This window comes from Belonocnema kinseyi, chromosome 8, assembly GCF_010883055.1.
Source record: "Belonocnema kinseyi isolate 2016_QV_RU_SX_M_011 chromosome 8, B_treatae_v1, whole genome shotgun sequence".
NCBI lineage: Eukaryota > Metazoa > Arthropoda > Insecta > Hymenoptera > Cynipidae > Belonocnema > Belonocnema kinseyi.
Genome location: NC_046664.1, coordinates 70,069,165 through 70,088,877, shown reverse-complemented (window position 1 = coordinate 70,088,877; position 19,713 = coordinate 70,069,165). Strand labels below are relative to the sequence as shown.

General features: G+C 24.2%; 2 protein-coding genes across 4 annotated transcripts in view; one reads left to right on the top strand and one right to left on the bottom strand.

Annotated features, from left to right (window-relative positions):
- LOC117178821 (tRNA (cytosine(34)-C(5))-methyltransferase) overlaps nt 1-14,743 on the bottom strand; it is a 42,059-nt gene extending 27,316 nt beyond the window's left edge. The window contains exons 1-4 of the mRNA XM_033370315.1: nt 14,600-14,743; nt 6,238-6,720; nt 540-624; nt 273-435 (exon numbers count right to left, since the gene is read on the bottom strand). Of these exons, the coding sequence (XP_033226206.1) occupies nt 273-435; nt 540-624; nt 6,238-6,720; nt 14,600-14,665 (797 nt within the window). The 5' untranslated portion in view covers nt 14,666-14,743. The remainder of the gene's footprint in view (nt 1-272; nt 436-539; nt 625-6,237; nt 6,721-14,599) is intronic.
- A 3,515-nt stretch (nt 14,744-18,258) lies between these two features.
- LOC117178845 overlaps nt 18,259-19,713 on the top strand; it is a 2,802-nt gene continuing 1,347 nt past the window's right edge. The window contains exons 1-4 of one of the 3 annotated variants that reach the window (XM_033370349.1): nt 18,259-18,305; nt 18,398-18,442; nt 18,527-18,745; nt 18,821-18,955. In XM_033370349.1, coding sequence (XP_033226240.1) covers nt 18,546-18,745; nt 18,821-18,955 — 335 coding nt within the window. In that variant the 5' untranslated portion in view covers nt 18,259-18,305; nt 18,398-18,442; nt 18,527-18,545. Of the gene's footprint in view, nt 18,443-18,526; nt 18,746-18,820; nt 18,956-19,713 lie in introns of all 3 variants that reach the window. The other 2 variants (XM_033370348.1, XM_033370350.1) reach the window with 2 other exon arrangements.

The window sequence follows — 19,713 nt, the reverse complement described above, 5'->3', positions numbered from 1 at the left end:
TCAAAAAAACATATTTAAGCATAAAAAAACTATAAAAGGCGAAAAAGATGGGAATAGGGAAAAGACTGTGAAGTTTTAGTATTCATATATATTAGCAATAATAATACTGCGAAATTTCTTTCGATAGTTTCATTAAAAAGAGCAAATCAAAGATTAACGAAAGGTGAAAAGACCTCGAGTTCGATTTTTTTAGAGTAATTCCCCTTTCTTCGGCGGACTTCGCATATATTCTGAAAAAAAAAGATATAAAATGCAATCAGGCTTCTACTAACTTTAAAGTTCCTTTTGAACCATCAGGATTGGTGATAGTAAAGTTTGGCATCACTGATGAGTCGTGGTTCGTGATAAGAATATTTGGACTATTTAATCGCTTGGCTTGATGAACCAACATATAACACCTATTATTATCCAAATCGTTCGCTATAACAAACCCCTCTGAGAACAAAACAAAACAAAAAACACGAAAATGAAATATATTTATGTTAATAAAATGGACATAATTTTATTAATTTCAATAAATCTCAAATAATCCAAATTACCCGGAAGAGTTTCCTTTTCATCAGCGTGTATCATTTCGATTAATTGCGCCGTCTTTGAACCTGGAGCCGCACACATGTCTAAAACCTTAAAAAAAAAAAACGTTATGCTGAAATTTTTTTCTAATAATAAGATACAAATAAAAAAAACATGAATATAATGATCCAAAAAAATTGTAGGCAAAAGAAAGATAATTTTCAACAAAACAAGGCGAATTTTCACAAAAAAAAAGATGAATTTCTACCAAAATGGACTTTTTTATGGAATAGTTGAATTTTCAATAAAATTCTTGACTTTTCAATAAAAAAGATTTAACTTCAACCAAAAAAAGTTTAATTTCTAACTAAAAACTTCATTTTCCAAAAAGAAATCTGACTTTATCAAAATAATTTAACTTTCCATAAAAAAGTTGAATTTTCCAGCCAAAGATGAATTTTTCACAACACAGTTGAATTTTCAAATTGAATTATTTAATTTTAAATAAAACAATATCATTTTCAACCAAAAAAGATGAATTTTTAACCAAAAAAGTTTGAATTTCTACCCAAATAGGTGAATTTTCGATCCAAAAATAAGAATTTCTAACAAAACAGTTTAATTTCCGAACAAAAATCTGACTAACAAAATAATTGAATTTTTAAGCCAAACATCAAGTTTTTAGGACATCTTTGCATTTTTAACTTGGAAAATTGCATTTTAATTAAAAAAGATCATTTTTAAACAAAAAAGATTGCATATCTACCAAAATAGTTGGATTTCCGAACCAAAAAAGCGAATTTTTTACGAAACAGTTGAAGTTTCACCCAAAAAGATGACTTTTTAACAAATTTTCAACCAAGAATATTGAATTTTATATATAAAAAAAAAGATCAGTTTTAATGAAGAAAGACGAATTTTAACAAAAAATATCAAATTTCTACCAAAATAGTGGAATTTTCAACCTATAAAGATGAATTTTCAATCAAAAAGTCTGACTTTAACAAAATAATTTAATTTTTTTTTAAATATTTGAATTTTCAAGCTAAAGATAAATTTTTTAGTGGACAGTTAAATTTTCAACCTGAAATATTGAAGTTCGAACACAAAATATCGTTTTTAACTTAAAAATGTAAATTTTTAAGCAAAAAAGATTTTTTTTTTCTAATAATAAGATACAAATCTAAAAAAAATCAAGAATATAACGATTAAATTTGGACAATATTTTCTTAAATTTTTGTATTCAAATTTAAAACAAAAGTAGAATGAGACTTTGGTAGATTTAAAAAAGAATGAATTTTGGTTTTGATGAAGAATTTCATCAAATACTGCAGAAAATTCAAGATGATTTTAAAAGGATTTTGGGTAAATTTAAAAAAAATATATTTTTAAATCTATTTAATTGAGTAAAATTGATTGAATTCAGAAAAATTCAAGGGAATTCAGACGAATTAAAGGATGACTTAACAAAACTAAAAGTGTTTTAAAGAATAAATGTTTAGTAAAGAATTTAGGATAAATAATAACGAATTCAGGGTGAATTTTACAAAGATTTCATAACATATCAAAAAATTTCAGAAGATTTTGAAAATATTTCAAAGATTTCAATTTGATATCACAATAATTTCAAAAATACTTTAAGAATATTTTACGCAAATTTCAATGGTTTTACGAAGATTTCAAAACATTTTTTAAAATTTTAGAAGATTTCACAAATTACCGAAAAATGTGACAGATTTCAAATATTAAAAAAATTTTCACAGTTTGCAGGAAGCTTTGACAAATTCGAGGGAGTTCAGATGAATTTAAGAGAAATGAAAAGAATTTGCTGAAATTTTTGAAAATTTTAGGAAAATTAAAAAAAAATTGAATCCAAAATATTGCACTGATTTAAGTAAAATTAGAGTCGATTTATAAGAATGAAAGAAATTAATAGAATTTAACTAACAATTAGAAGAATTAAAAAGTAACTATTATTGATTCAATTTAATTGAATAAAATTGCCTGAATTTAGAAGAATTCAAGTGAATTCAAAATAATTCAGCAAGACTTAAAAAAATCAAGTAATTCAAAAAAATTCCATTTTTAAATAGAATTCAACATAAATTAATAATAATTCTGGATTAATTTCAAATGAATTAAAATTAGATACAAAAAATTAAGAAATTAAAAAAATATTCCACTGATTTAAGTTAAAAAAGGAGTGAATTTAAAATATTTAAAGTAAATTTTAAATAATTTAATGAAATTAACCAAAATTAAGACAATTCCTAATAATTAGAAATTTGTTTCATAGAATTTAAAATAAATTTATAAGAATTCAAAGTGAATTTCACAAAGATTAAAAAAATTCAAAAACAGTTCAGAAGATTTCAAATATTTCAGATTTTGAAAATAGTTTATGAAAATTTCAATGATTTCACAAATACTTCGAAGATTCCAAAACCTTTCAGGAAATTTCACAGATTACCGAAAAATTAAAAAAAATTAAAAACATTTCGTAGTTTTTAGAAAGGTTTTACGAATTCGAGTATATTTAGAGGAATTTAAGAGAAATGTGAAGAACTTGATGAAATTCCTAATAATTCAAATGAACTAAAAAAAATGATTCAAAGTATTCCAAGGATTTCAATAACATTGAAGTAAATTTAGCAGAATTCAAGTGAATGCAAAATAATTCAGCAACATCACAAAGATTCCAAAACATTTCAAACATTTCAACAAACTTCCGAATACTTCACAGATTACCGAAAAATTTAAATGATTTCAATTTTTTTTTTAAACATTTTGATGTTTTCAAATAGCGTTTACCAATTCGTATAAATTCAGAGGAATTAAAGGGAAATTAAATGAATTTGATGAAATTCATAAAAGTACAAGTGAATTAAAAAAAAATTTGATCGAAGATATTTCACTGATCACAATAAAATTGGAATGAATTCTGAAGAATTTAAGCGAACTTAAAATGATACAGCAAAACTTAAAAAATTCCAAAAAATAAAACTTTTTTTAAGGACAAAACAAAATAATACAAGTTTCACGATGAAGTTTCAATTAAAATAATAAGCCTTCAACAAAAAAATTATTTTTTAACAAAACAGTTTAACTTTCAATCAAGTACTTGAATTTTGATTTAAAAAAATTAATTCTCAACGTAAAATGTACTAGTTGATACTTAAACTAAAAAAGATTTTAACGATACGAACAAAACGATAAGAAAATTAATTACAAATAAACAAAAACGTTTTTTCAAAAAAATAATACAAGTTTCAATTGGAATACTTGAATTTTCAGTAAAAAAAAATAAATTTTAAAAGCGGAAAAACGAATTTTGAATTAAACTTATACATCTTTAACTAACAAAATTAATTTTTAGCAACGGAGTTTAACTTTCAACTGGGTACTTGAATTTTCATTAAAAAAAAGATTAATTCTCAATAAAATATGTACTGATATTTCAACTAAAAAAAGTTTTAATTTTAAATAAAAAACAGATGAATCCAACAAAAAATAAGAATTTGTAACGAAAATAATAAAACTGTAACTGAAACAGTTGAATTCTCAACCTAAAGGATGAATTTTTAACAAAGAAAATTATTTTGTTAAAAAAAAGACGAATTTTCAACAAAAGATATGAATTTTCAACTGAAAATTTAAATTTTCAGTTCAAAAAATAATAGTCAACCAAAAATATGAATTTTAAACTAGAATGATGGATTATTCAATTGGAATAGACAAATTTTCAGTTTAAAAAGTCAATTGTCAAAAAAAAAAAGTTTTTCAACAAAATAATACAAATTTCAACTTAAATAGTTCAATTTTCAGTTAAGAAAATTAATTGCCGAAAAAAATACTTTCCGACAAAATAATACAGGTTTCAACTATATTAGTTAAATTTTCAGTAAAAAAAAATAATAATTTTCAACAACAAAAACAACGAATTTTCAACAAAATAGTTAAATTTGCAATTAAAGAGGTGAATTTTCAATTAAAATCATGCATCTTTAACTCAAAAATTAAATTTTTAACAGCAGAGTTTAACTTTCAACAAGTACTTGAATTTTCATTTTAAAAAATTAATTCTCAACGAAAAATGTACTAGTTGATATTTAAACTAAAAAAGGTTTTATTTTTAAAAAAACATACGAATTCAACGAATAAGACGAATTTGCAACAAAAATAATTAAATTTTAACCAAAACAGTTTAATTCTCAATCACATCGATGCGTTTTTAACTCAGCAAATTAATTTTTAACAAAAAAGACGAATTATCAACGAAAGAAATCAATTTTCAACTTAAAAAAAACTTTCAACAGAAAATTTATTAATAAAATTTTCAGTTAAAAAGTTAATGTACAAACAAAAAGATGTGTTTTAAACCAAAACGATGGAATATCCAATTGGAATTGTTAAATTTTCAGTTGAGAAAAGTGATTTGCAACAAACTTTCAATAAAATAATACAAGTTTTGACTTGAATAGCAAAATTTTCAGTTACGAAAATTAATTGCCGAAAAAAAAGACTTTTCAACAAAATATTATAAGTTTCAACTGGAATAGTTAAATTTTCAGTCAAAACAAATAATTTTCAACAACAAAAACTACGAATTTTCAAGAAAATAGTTAAAATTCCAATTAAAGAGATGAATTTTTAATTAAAATCATGCAATGAAAAATGTACTAGTTGAAATTTAAACTTAAAAAAAAGTTTTAATTTTTAAGCAGAAACAGTTAAATTCAATCAAAAAAGACGAATTTGCAACAAAAAAATTAAATTTTAATCAAAAAAGTTCAATTATCAATCACATCGATGCATTTTTAACTCAGCAAGTTAATTTTTTAACAAAAAAGATGAATTTTCAACAAAAGAAATTAATTTTCACCTGAAAAAAAATTTCAATGGAAAATTAATTGAATTTTCAGTTAAAAAGTTAATGTTCAAACAAAAAGATGTGTTTTAAACCAAAACGGTGGAATATACAATTGGAATTGTTAAATTTTAAGTTAAGAAAGGTAATTGTCAACTAAAAAAAAAAGATTTTTCAATAAAATAATACAAGTTTCAACTGGAATAGTTAAATTTTCAGTAAAAAAATAATAATTTTCAACAACAAAAACAATGAATGTTCAAGAAAATAGTAAAATTTTCAATTAAAGAAATGAATTTTTAATTAAAATCATGCAACAAAAAATGTACTAGTTGAAATTTAAACTAAAAAAAGTTTTTATTTTTAAGCAAAAACAGTTTAATACAATCAAAAAGGATGAATTTTGAATAAGAGCGAAATTTACAACTAAGAAAGATTCTTCAATCAAACGAGAAAAATAAATGAAATAAACTGTTAAATTTTAAAGGAAACAGATGAATTTTTTACCGAGAAGAATAATTTTCAATCAAAAAGAATCAATTTTCAACCAATAATAGAATACTTTAATACTCAGTTAAAAAACAATAATTTCCAACCAAAAAAAAAGGACTTTCACGACTGAAAATTCATTGTTATTTAATCTAATATCACAATTTTTTTAAATTTCTGATATTTCCAGGTTTTTCTAGGTATATCAAAATTCGCAAACACTTCCAGGTTGTCCCGTTGAGTAGACACCCCATTTTAAAAACTAACTTATCCATCACTGTAAAGAGGAATGCAAATTTTTATTTATTTTTAAATTCATTTTTTTGTTTAAGTTAAATTATAAAAAATAAATGATAAATAATATTAACCTTGTGCCATGGTTTGACGTCGAGTACAATTGGCGGAATCATACTGACTACTTCTTGTCTACTGATACTTCCACTACTTGTTTCAGCAATTAGGAAATTGTGTAACCTGAAATAAGCTTCCGACCTTCGAATATCTTTCCTCGTGAGTTGCAATTGCCAAGCCAAACCCTCAGGATAAAAAGGTAGACAATGTGGCTTCATTTTCTCAACCTTTTCAACTTCCTCTTGACCATCCTCCAATTTCAGGTTTAAAATCTCGTCGAAAAAATCGCCCTTAATGATTTCGAGTAGAGCTTTGGCCTCTGCTTTTGAGCCTGTAATTCTGAACGCAACGGGAAGATTTTCCCTCATTGTGTTGATAAACGCATCCCATTCTCCCTCCGGGACTATTTTTTGCGTTTGATAATAATTGTCGAAATCTTTGTTCTCTCTAATGATGTCGGCATAGCACCTCTGGGGCCGTTTATCCCATTCATCTTTATTCTGGAATAACAGTTTGTTAAATAAAATATAATTAATAAATTACGATCGTTTCTTACACGTAATTACAAACAAATTTGTTTTAAGAAAAAGTGAGAGAAATAAAAATAGCTGTGCTTATTTTCTTGTAAAAAACAGGAATATTCAATTTTGGGGTCAAAGATCTGTCAATAGTTAAGAGTCAATTTTTAAAAATAATACTGATGACAAATAAAAATATATAAAAAACGTATCATATAAAAGCCTAATAAAAATTGAAGAGGCTTTTTTTGACAAAATTACATCTTAATTGATTGAAAAAAGAAAATCCAAAGTGACTGGAATTTTGACTTTGTTTTGTTTATTTTATAATAATTTGATATATTTTGTTGACATTCATCATTTCTGTCTGTAAGTTAATCGCAATATTGTGATATTTGTTTATAAAAATGGATTCTATTATGCGTCTTTTATATGTATTTTTTCTTCTAACAAGAATTTTAATATTGTGAAAATCAAAATCAAAATAATGGTTTCAGTTCCAACATTCAGGGTGGCCGTTTTAATCGATGAAATAAATTCCCGGTCATTTCCCGGTTCGCCGTCATTTTTCACGGGCAATCAAATTTAAAAAATGGAACACTAAAGTTACAAAATTTTCCACTTGACGTAATAAAAACTGAGCTTTAAATAAAAGCACTCAAGGTGTAAATGTTAAATTTTGAAATTTAAAATTGAAATTTAAAAGTTTTTGACATTTTCAATGCTCTGAATTAAAAAATCAATCAATGAACATTAAATGTTTCAAAATTATATAATTTTAAGAAATTATAAGCTAAAAACATCAAATATTGAAAAATTGAAAAAAATTTAACTGAATACTTCTGAAAATATAAATTCTATCATTTTCTTATTAAATAGTTTAAACATCCTTGATAAGCTTCCAAATTTTCTTTCTAAATTTTGAGAAATCTAGAAGTTTTTTTAAATTGGTTTTAAATTAAAATTTTTTTCAGAACTTCTATATATCTGTCAAAATTAATTGAATTTTTTCGATGATTGTCATAAAATCCTGCAAATTTGAGAAAATTTCTTTACAATTTGGATGTAAAAATAACCATTGAACATTTATTATTTGTAGGCGAAATTTGAGTAATTTTAAGAGATATTTAGAAGTATTGAAAAGATTCAAAATTAATTAAAAACTTGAAAGTATTTCAAGTAATTTAAACGAAGTCTGTTAACGTTTTTTTCAGAACTTCTAAATATCTTTTAAAATTAATTGAAATTTTCTTACAATTTTTGAAAATCCTACAAATTAAAAAAAAATCCTTAAAATCTTCCAAGTCCTTCTTTCATAATTTTTGAAATCTCTTAAAATCTTCTTAAACTTTCTGTTATAATAATTTCTTAAAGTGAAAAATCATTTTCAATTTTCGTAAGAATCTTAAGAAATTTTTTTATTCTTTTGAAGTCTCACAATTCTTAAAAATTTTTTTAAATTTTTTGTTTGAAATCTACAAAAATCTACATTTTATTTTTTATTCAGCTGTAGGTATTTGAAATGATTTCAAGTTCTAAATTTGATTCGAATCTTTTTAAAATTTTTAAATATTTCTTAAATTACCCAATATTTTACAAATAATGAGTGTTATATTGTTATTTATAAATTCAATTTTAATTTTCTTTTAAATTTGCAGAATTTTCTAAAAGTTATAGAAAACATTCAATTCATTTTTAAATATATTTAAAAGTTCCGAAAAAATTTCTAAAATTATTTTGAATTTGGACAAATTTAAAACCACTTTTAGATTTCTCAAGATTTTGAAATAAAATTTCAAAGCTTTTCAAGGATGCCCAAACTATTCTGCAAATTTTAGAAAATTTCTTTACAATTTGGATGTATAAATAACAATTGAACATTTATTATTTGTAGGCGAAATTTAAGTAATTTTAAGAGATATGTAGAAGTTTGGAAAAGATTCAAACTTAAGGTAAAACTTGAAATTATAGCCTAATATAAAACAAAATGTAGGTTTTCGCTGATTTTAAACAACAACAAAAAATAGATTCTTTTCAAGAATTGTGAAAGGATTCAAAATAATAAAAACATTTCTTAAAATTCCTAGGAAAATTAAAAATAGCTTTTGATTTTGAAAAATTATTTTAAGAGAATATTTAAACATTTTTTCAAATATTTAAACAAAATTTTCAAAAAATATTCTAGAAGATTTTAAGACAACTTTCTAAAATTTGCATGATATTTTTTTTTTTTAAATCCTAAATATCTCTTAAAATTACTCAAATTTTTTCCACAAATGTTCATTTGTAAAATATACATCAAAATTTTAAAATTTCACTTACAAATTAAGCATTATTATGAAGTTATTCTTAAATTGAAAATAGTTTATAAACTTTCAGTCACACATTCACATTTGTTTAATGACTAAGACTTTCATATTGAAAACTTTTAAGTTTCAACGTTAAAATCTGAAAATTCTTAAATTTTGAACTCGTTTAAAATCATTTTGTCAAATCGTTTTTGTTCACTTTTTATTACTTATAGTACAGATAAATTTAAAAAATGTATTTATTTATTAAATGAAACTGTTTTTTATCCAAAATTTACAACATTAAAGGCTTTTATTTTTTATTTGTTCAAGTCTTTGAGAAAGCGTTTTAAAATTCTTTAAATTAAAAAGTAAGCTTAGAAATAAAAATTTTTAATGGAAAATTTTTAATGTAAGAAATTTTGAATTACGCTTTGTAAGCTAAATAATAGCATAATTTAAAAACATAACAATTCCACTTATTATTTAAAACTGTTAAAATCGGACGTGGACAGAGTTTTGTTCTACAAATTTGTAAATTTCCCGGTAAAAAAAATTCACTGTCATTTCCCGGTTTTTCCCGGTCTCAAAAAAAGCTCGGTCCAGCGGCCACCCTGAACTTTGTTGTTCATTATTATTACATTGTTCGATATTACCTGTTGGATTACTGCATTGTTGGAACTTGAACCATGATTTTGATTTTGGTTTTAACAATATTAAAACACTTGCTAGAGAAAAAAATACATATAAAAGACGCATAATAGAATCCATTTTTATAAACAGATATCACAATATTTCGTCTAACTTACATATAGAAATGATGAGTGTCAACAAAATATATCAAATTATTATAAAATAAACAAAACCAAGTTAAAATTCACGTAACTTTCGACTTTGTTTTTTCAATCAATTAAGATGAAGTTTTGTCAAAAAAAGCCTCTTCAATTTTTATGAGGCTTTTATATGATACGTTTTTTGTACATTTTGTCATCAGTATTATTTTTAAAAATTGACTCTTAACTATTGACAGATCTTTGACCCCCAAAATTGAATATTCCTGTTTTTTACGAGAAAATAAGCACAGGTATTTTTATTTCTCTTACTTTTTTTAAAAACAAATTTTTATGTAATTACATATAAGAAACGATCGTTATTTATATATTGTTTATTTAGATTATCTGAAAAAGGTACGCAGTGATAGCCGAAACGACAGAATATTAATAAACAAACTTTTTTGACCAGATGTGCCTTCAGAATTTATTGAGCATTTATAAGCATTTTGAGGTAGAATTTGAAAAATCGTATTTTCTATCTTTATTAATTATAATTACATTATTTAAATTTCGCGGGAAAATATATCACTTCAAATCTAATTCAAATTTTGAAAGGGCGCTTAATTTAGATGGTAAAAGAAGTCAAATTAATAAAAAACATATTATTTGCATTAAACAGTGCATGCCTTATTCAGGGTTGCTACAATATAACACTTTTTAGTTGAGGTTTCAAATCAAAAAGATAAATTTAGAACCTAAGAAATTAATTTATAACTAAGATGATGAATCTTCAACCGAAAATATGAATTTTTAAACAATAAGTTAATTGCATTTTCAGCCCAAAAAATTAATTTTCTACCAAGAGACTTTTTTTCAACAAAGTACATGAATTTCCACCTAAAAAATATCAACTTTCAACCAAAAAACAACAAATTTTCAACAAAATAGTTTTTTATCCCAAAATATGATTTTTTTAAAACCAAAAATAGAAGAATTACATTTTTATTGAAAACAATGTTAAAAAAAAATTAATTCGCAACAAAATAATCAGATTTCGAACAAAAATAGAACAGTTAAATTTACTACGAGAGAACATTTTTTAACGTAAAAGATTACATTTCTAACAAAAAGGGTAAATTTACCAACAAACTATGGAATAGTTACAGTGAATTTTCAACTAAAATGATATATTTTCAACCAAAAATATGAAATTTTAACCAAATAGTGCATTGAATTTTCAGCCGAAAAAATTGATTTACTACCAAAAGACTCATTTTCAACAAAGTAGATGAATTTGCATATAAAAAGATCGATTTTTAACCAAAATAAATAACAAAACACACAAATGTAATAAAATACTTTTTTGTGAAAAAATTTTTTTTTACCAAAAATATAAGAATTAAATTTTCAGTTAAAATAATTAATTTTCAAAAATAAAATGGACTTTTAACAAAATAATTCAATTTCAAATTAAAAATATGAATTTTCTATCAAAAAAAGATACAGTTTCAATTAATTATATAAATCTTCGAATAAAAAAAAGATAAATTTACCCAAAAAAATTAGAATAGTTCAATTTGCAATTAGAAAAGTAAATTTAAAAAAAAATAGTATTCAAGTAGAAATGGAAGTTACATCTTCAGTTCAAAAAAATAATTTTTAACAAAAAGAAACGAATTTTCAGCCAAAGAAATTAATTATTAATAACAGTGATGAATTTATAACCAAAAATATGAATTTTTAACCAAATAGCTAATTGAATTTTTAGCCCAGAAAATTAATTTTTACCAAAAGATTCATTTTCAATAAAGTACATGACTTTTCATCTAAAAAATATCAATTAAAACAAAAATGCAACAAAATAGTTTTTTTATATACAAAAAAATTACTTTTTAACCAAAAATAGAAAAATTAAATTTTTACTAACAATTAATTTTAAAAAACGAATTCTCAGCAAAATAGTTAAATTTCAAACCCCGACAGAATATTTTTTAACGAAAAAGATTACAACATTTCTAACCAGAAAAGTAAATTTTTCACAAAAAATGGAATAGTTAAAGCGAATGTTTAACTATAATGAAATATCTTGAACGAAAAAAAAATTTAATTTTTAACCAAATAAATGAATTTTTAACTAAAAAGATAAATTTTTGACCAAAAATAAAAGAGTTAAATTTTCAGTTAGCAAAATAAAATTTCAACCATAAAAGAAACGAATTTTAACAACAAAAAACGAGTTTTTAGAATTTTTTTTCAACTAAAAATATACATTTTCAAGCAATTTTGTATATTAAAAAAGTAAATAAATAAAACGAATTTTCAACTAAATAGTTTTTTCAATCAAAGAAATGAATTCTTAACAAAAATAGAATAGTTAACTTTAAAAAAAAATTTAACGATAAAGATTGCATTTCAGTCAAAAAAAAAAATCGACAAAAATGGATTAGTTAAAGTGAATTTTTAACTAAAATGATGAATCTTAACTACAAAAATTTAATTTTCAACCAAAACATGAATTTCCAACTAAAAATATAAAGTTTCTATCAAAAATAAAATACTTAAATTTTCAGTTAGGAAAATAAATTCCCAACCAAAAAGCAAATGAATTTTTAACAAATTAGTTCAATTTTCAATCACAGAACATTATTTTTAATTAAAAATATGAGGTTTAAACTAATAAGAGTGTTCTTCTACCAAAAGACGGATTTTAAACAAATAGTTGAATTTTCACCCAAAACAAATAAATTATCAACGAAAACGAGAATTAAATTTTCAGTAAAACTCTTAATTTTCAATAAAATAAAAGTAAATGTTCAACGAAATAGTATAATTTTGAACCAAAAAGATTAAATTCCTATAAAATATTATCTATTTTTAACAACAAACGGAACAGTTATACTTTCTCAGTTAAAAAAATTAATTCTACATAATAAAAAACTAATTTTCAACCAAAAAGATCAATTTTTAACTAATGAGATGAATTTTCAATCAGAAAGATAAGTTTCCAACAAGTAAGATTAATTAAAAAAAAAAAATAAATGAATGAATTTTTAATAAGATATATAAATTTTTAACCAAATAAATTAATTTTTAACTTAAATGAGGAATCTTTAAAAACAACAAAAATGTTTAAAAAAGAAATTAATTTTCATCCTATAAATGACCTTTGCAACAAAAAATAGAACAGTTATATTTACATTTAAAAAATTGCTTTTAAATCATAAAAATGAATTTTTAACAAAATATTTTAATGTTTAACCAAAGAAATGAATTTTGAACCAAAAAAATTATTTTTTCACCAAAAAGATTAATATTGTACCACAAAAGAAGAATTTTCAATTAAAGAAGATAAATTTTCAAGTAAACACTTAATAGTTAAATTTGTAATTAATTAAATTAATTTTCAACTATAATGATACATTTTTAATGAAATGAATAAATTTTGAAGCAAAAGATCAATTTCAAACAAAAAATGGAAGTTATGTCTTAAGTTGAAAAATTCATTTTTAACAAGAAAAAAAAACACAATACAAACTTTTACAACTAAAAAAGATCAATTTTCAACAAAATATTTGAAAATCCTCGATCAAAAAAGATTAGCTTTCAACCAATCAGTGTCATTTTTGGTCCAAAAAGATGAAACTTCGACGAAACAGATAAATTTTTAAACTCAAAAGACTAATTTTCAGTTAAAAAACATTTCTCAGTCAATAAAAAAATATTGTATTCAAAAAGTGGAGTTTTTATGCAAAAAAAAAAAGAATTTTTGCAAAACAGTTGAATTTTTCGACCGAAAATATGCATGTTTGACAAGGAATTTGATATTTGGCCGAATAGTTGAATTTTCAACCAGCAAAGTTAAATTTATTAATCAATAAGATTAATCTACTACCAAAACGCACGAATTTCTAACAACGTACGTGAATTTTCAATAAAAGAATTTAAATTTTTAAACAAAAAAATTAATTTTCTATCTAAAATGAGGATTCTTTAACAAAAGTAAAAAAAATTTCAACCATACAGAATAATTTTAAGTTTTATCTGCAACGATGAGTTTTCAATAAAATAAATCAATTTTGAACTAAATATTTGAATTTTCGACCAAAAAGATGAATTTTAAAACATAAACATTAATTTTTTTTACCAAAACAACGATTGTTCAGCAAAACAGTTCCATTTTCAACAACGAAAAAAGGGTTTTTATTCAAATGATGAATTATCAACAAAAAAAAATAATGGTAACCAAAGTAGTTACACTTTTAACTAAGTAGTTTAATTTTTAGCAAAATATATAAGTTTATATGATAACAAAAAAATAATTTGCAACGCAAAATAGTTCAATTCACTAAAAAGACGAATTTTCAACAAAGAAGTTGAATTATCAACCCAAAAATATGAATTTTCAATCCAAAAAGACGAATTTTCAACAAAACAGTTGAATTTTTATGCAAAAAGATGCACTTATTTATCGTTAAAAATATTGTTGAATTCTTAATAAATTAATAAAATTGTCCGTTTCTATGATTTAATATAAATTCTAATACTTAATAAGATTTGTTTTAGTTGCCATGCAGAATGTGGTGGAGGTTAGGTAACTTCAGATTATAAAATAAGTACACCACAAAATAGGAAAGTTATTAACGAATAAAATATTTTTAATGATTCATTTCTGAATATTTAAGAAGTCTTTATATTAAGTTTTAAACGTGGAAACAAAATATATATTGAGTTTATCAGTATGGTCCAAACAAACATAACCTCAATACCAACCGGTTTCAATCAATTTTCATATGAAAATACCTTTTTCTTTTCACGCCTTTTCTCTGCGAAGTTCTTTTTCGGTTTATATTTCCGACCTTTCCCCATATTTTTATTTTATTAGATAATTGTTTATTTAACGTCACGAATATAATAAAATTACAAGACACTTGCTTCGCTGTTTGACAATTTTTTATTTCTAGTATTCTAGCAGATTTTAGTCACTAGAACGCTAGACATAGCAACTTCAAATTTGCGTTTGCGCAGTGCCCTCAATTTTGGGCACTTTTCGAACTGCCCTTGCGTCGCGCCGGCAACCTGATTGGTTACTGTTGGCGCGCTGATTTGGAATAGTATCAATATAAACACATAAATAGTTATTTCTTAATCCTAAAATAAGATTTTGGAGTGACGGTTTGAAAATAATTCGATTTTAATGAAAAGACGTTAGAATTATGAGTTTAAAGAAGGAAAACATTTTTTTTATCACAATGATTAATCTCGTCTCTGTCAAGTTTCTAATTCAATTATTTTTTAATCCTAATAACAATTTACGATCGAAAATCTATGTTTTATAAAACACAACTCGCGAGTCTTAGATTCAAGTGTCCGGCCTTATATGGCCGTATAAAAATGAAAAATAAAATAAATGGAAAATTTCATTTATAATTTAAAATTTGGATTTATTATACGCAGAATTTTATTACATTTCGTGTTATGATGTGGAAAGGTTTTTGAAGTTTTTTTTCTACATTTTTTTCAAGCGACAGGTCAAAAAGAATATTATTTATGAATATTTATAAAAATGAGTAAGGTAATGACTGAGCAACAGAGAATAGTTATAAATTTAAACAACGATATTTAATATGCATGAGTCTTTCCTACATAACTTATTAGATTCTTATAAGAATTTTAGCTGCTTATTTTTGTTCACTCCAAAAACTAGATAGTAAGGATATTTAGGAACGGCTATCAGACTGAATAAGTTTAATAACAGTAATAATTCTCCGAGACTGATCAACGAACTTTTATAGATTATAACCGATAAGTCACAGGAATAAGATTTATGTAATACTTACTGTTTTACTTTAACTATTTATCTTTAGCTCAGTATCATCGGTACTTAGTTTTTCCTATACGAAAAATGATAATTGTTAAGGAGTGTAAAAATTTACTTAAAACTTGTTCGAAACTAAAATTTGATCATGTTAGAAAGAACATTTTGTATTCGATAAATAAAATTCTATTCTAAAAAATATGAAGTATATTGTATATAAAATTAAAAAATAATTTTAATTCCTAATGTTTATGGCTATTTAAGTTGAAGTGCATTGAGTATACACGTTATTTAGCTTAAAAAATAAACATAATTCTCAGTAACATACGGTAACATTCTCCGTTACCTTCTCCAAATATTTGTTACCGGTAATTTTCTAACTCTACAGAAGCGGCACCTCGCTAGCGAACCTATAATAAGTTCCAAGAACTAAAAAAATACCGTTGGTTAAAAAGAGACGCAGATATCTCCATCTTTTTTTAACTAATGACATTTTCTTAGTTCTTGGAACTTATTATAGGTTCGTTAGTGAGGTAAAAAAGTTGTGGCCGGTTTGGCGATTCGGAGTGAGAGAGAAAGAAATACTGGGGGATAAGCTATCTCTTGCGCAGAAACGTGATTAGCCCATTCAATTTTGCTCTATAATAATAATAATAATAAATACCGAGATTTTAAGTTCAGTTTATACAAACGAGAATATGGCAGAATTTAGGATAATTTAAAAGAATTTGAGAGAATTTGAGATTTTTGATAATATTTTTATTGTTCAGGTAATATCAGCGGTTGAATATAAATTATTTTCTGGCTCAGACATAGTGAAATAGTTTATATTTTAATAAAAAAGAATGAAATTTACACAACAAAAGAAAAGAATTTTAAAACCAAAAAGACGAATTTCCAACACATAAAGATTTTTCACTTAAAAAATAAATAAAAGTTTATCTAAATTACTGAACATTCAAACCAGTATATAAATTTTCTATACAAAAATTCAATTTAAAAAAATGAGAGATCAACAAAAAATTCATTTTCCACGAAACTGATGTATTTTTATGAAAAAAATCGCGAATATTTAACTAAAAAATATCAATTTTAAGAAATGAAAAAGTTCCATTTTCTTTTAAAAAAATTAATTTTAAACAACAAAAAATAAGTATTTTTCACGAAACAGTTAAATTTTCAACCAGACATGAGCCTTCCATAAAGAAAAATTTCACAATGTACTCTAACTTTAACCGAAGTAGCTTAATTTTCATTTAAAAACGATTAATTTTCAACAAGATAATTAAACTTTAAAACGAAGAGATAACTTTTCAACTTAAAATATAAATCTTTTAAAAAAAAAGGGATTTCTTAACAAAGCGATTCAACCAAATGTTTGAAAACAAATTAGTTAAATTATCAGGCCGAACGATTTTAAACCCAAAAGCTGCATTTTTATACAAAAAATAAAATTTCTTCTATAACAGACGACATTTTAAATCAACAAGATAAACTTTCAAAAAAATAGTTGATTTTCTGTTGTAAAAGAGTTTAGTTAATTTTTTACGATCAAACTATGAATTTTCTTAACAAGAAATATTTTTCTACTAGAAAAATTAAATTTTCAATCCAAAAAGACGAATTTCTAACCAAAAAGGATGACTTTTTAACAACATTGTTAAATTCTCTACCACATAGATGCATTTTTATTTAAAAAATATCAATTTTGTACTAAAACAGATAAATTTGTAATAATAATAAGAAAAAAATTGTTGTTATAAGTGAACTTTCATCCAGAATATATTTCAGTTCATTTTTCAACACCAAAATATAAATTTTTAACAAAAAGCAAATTTTCTATGAAATAGTTAAGTTTTCAAGTAAATAGTATAATAGCTTAATTTCTAAACAAACAGTTGCATTTTTTTACAAAAAAAGATTTAATTTCTGCTAACACAGGTAAACTTAAAAAAAAAGACAAATTTTCAAAAACCCTAGCGGACCCAAGGAACCGAATAGAGCCTCTACAAAGTACCCGTAAAGACCCCATTGGGTCCCCATTCGGTTACTTTTTAAGAACTCGAAAAACAGCAAAATCAACTATTAAACTTTTTAAGTTCGGATTTTACGTTAAAATTCCCTATAGAAGGTCACGGAATAATCGCAATAGTTTTTTTTTGCAACGGTAAAAAGTTTTAAAAAAATAATACGTATAACGCCTGTTGATTGCTACTTACAGGCGATGCGTTTTAAGTGGAGCAGTCAATAAGCGTTATACGTTTTATATATTTAAAACTTTTTACCGTGGCAAGAAAAAACTATTGCAATTATTCCGTGACATTCTATACGGAATTTTTACGTAGAATTCGAATTTCAACAATTTAAAAGTTGATTTTGCTGTTTTTTCGAGTTTTTTAAAAAGGAACTGAACGGGGACCCAATGGGGTCTTTACGGGTACTTTGTAGAGGCTCCATTCGGTTCCTTCGGTTCGCCAGGGAAAAAAGTTGAATTTTCAACCGAAAAGTTAACGAAAAATTTCAATTTTCTATTAAATAAAATAAATTCTGAGATTCTTATAAATTCCCAGAGAATTTATTTCTCGGTTATATTCTCGGTAATATTCTCATTCTCGTTACCGTTCTCAAAGTAATATCAGAGATGAGGTGGATATAATCGGCTGAGAACTCTAGCTACACTTGCGCATTTATGTAAATAATACGCTTCGATTTGTATGCTATGATTGTAATTATTTTTGATATAAATATAAAATGGTGAAAAAGTGTATTATTCCTAATTGTAGAATCCAATCTGACGATCCAGGATGTATCATTCTTGGTTACCGAAAGTGAGTTTAAATTTGATTCACATTAATATTTTAAGGTTAGGTTAAAGAAAATTTATTTACTTTATTATTTAATAAATTCTTAAGGATTCCTGCAAATCAGGACATGCAAGACAAATGGCTTTCAGCTATAAAAGACAAATTCGGAAACTGTATAGAAAAAGAATTCCAGAAAAAATATTCCTATGTCTGTGATTTGCATTTTCCTGAAGAATGTTTTTATTTTGCTGGTAGTACAACTCAGAGACTGTTGCTTCAACGACGATCTTTTCCATCAATTTTTATTAATTTTAGAAGTCGAGCTTCGTATGTATAATAATTTATTAACTTTATCAAATGAAAAATAATGTTCTATAATTTATATTGAATATTATTTGACAGGCAATATGTAACTGAAAAGTATGACCTAATATACAAAAGGTTGCAGCTACCAGATAACGATGAGGGTTGTTCTTTCGAATCTGATAATTCACCAATAAAAATAGAACCAAGTAATTCAGCTGCGATCGTTACCGAGTAAGAGATAATACATTTAGCATATTGGGATCTGAAATACAGTGATGCGCCATCTGGTGGCTAAGTTTGGCATTAAATTAACGGGGTCGTTTTTAAAAAACTGTGCTATTCCGGTGATATTCAGAGTAGATATAAAGTTATTTTTCGAATGCTACGATTTAAATCATCAAATTAAAAAAAAATGTTCGATAATACAGAAATAGACGATCTAGGTACGAAATTCAGTCCGAGGAAAAGCAAAAGTAAAAGATTTTGCTCTGTTTTCGGATGTTCAAGCAAGGCTAGAAAAAACCTAGATGTTAGGTTTCATGAATTTTCCTTGCTTAAAAAAGATTTTGTTAAAGTGGTTAATAAAAGTGGGCCTGAAGAAATGATCCATCGGAAAATGTTCTAGAACTGGAGAAGAAGGTAACCTCAAACATATGTGTGTATGTTTTCTGCATTTTAAAAGTGAGCATTACTCATTTCAAACAGATAAGTTCACATTGCTTTCTAGAGAAAAATATATTTTCTAACTTTTTGAATTTATAAATAATTTAGATATACCATTTGAGTCATCTTGATTGTCCATAATTTTGTTTCATTACCTCAAAAATTTGATAGGAACTAATTACAAGTTCCCTGAAATACATGAAGCAAAATCGTTTTTATTTTTTATACATATCGAAAATATTTTGAAAAATCGAGTTTTGCCTAGCTGAAGTTTTTAAAAAACTGTCAAGAAATAATTAATATTATTATTAGAGTGAATAATTTCC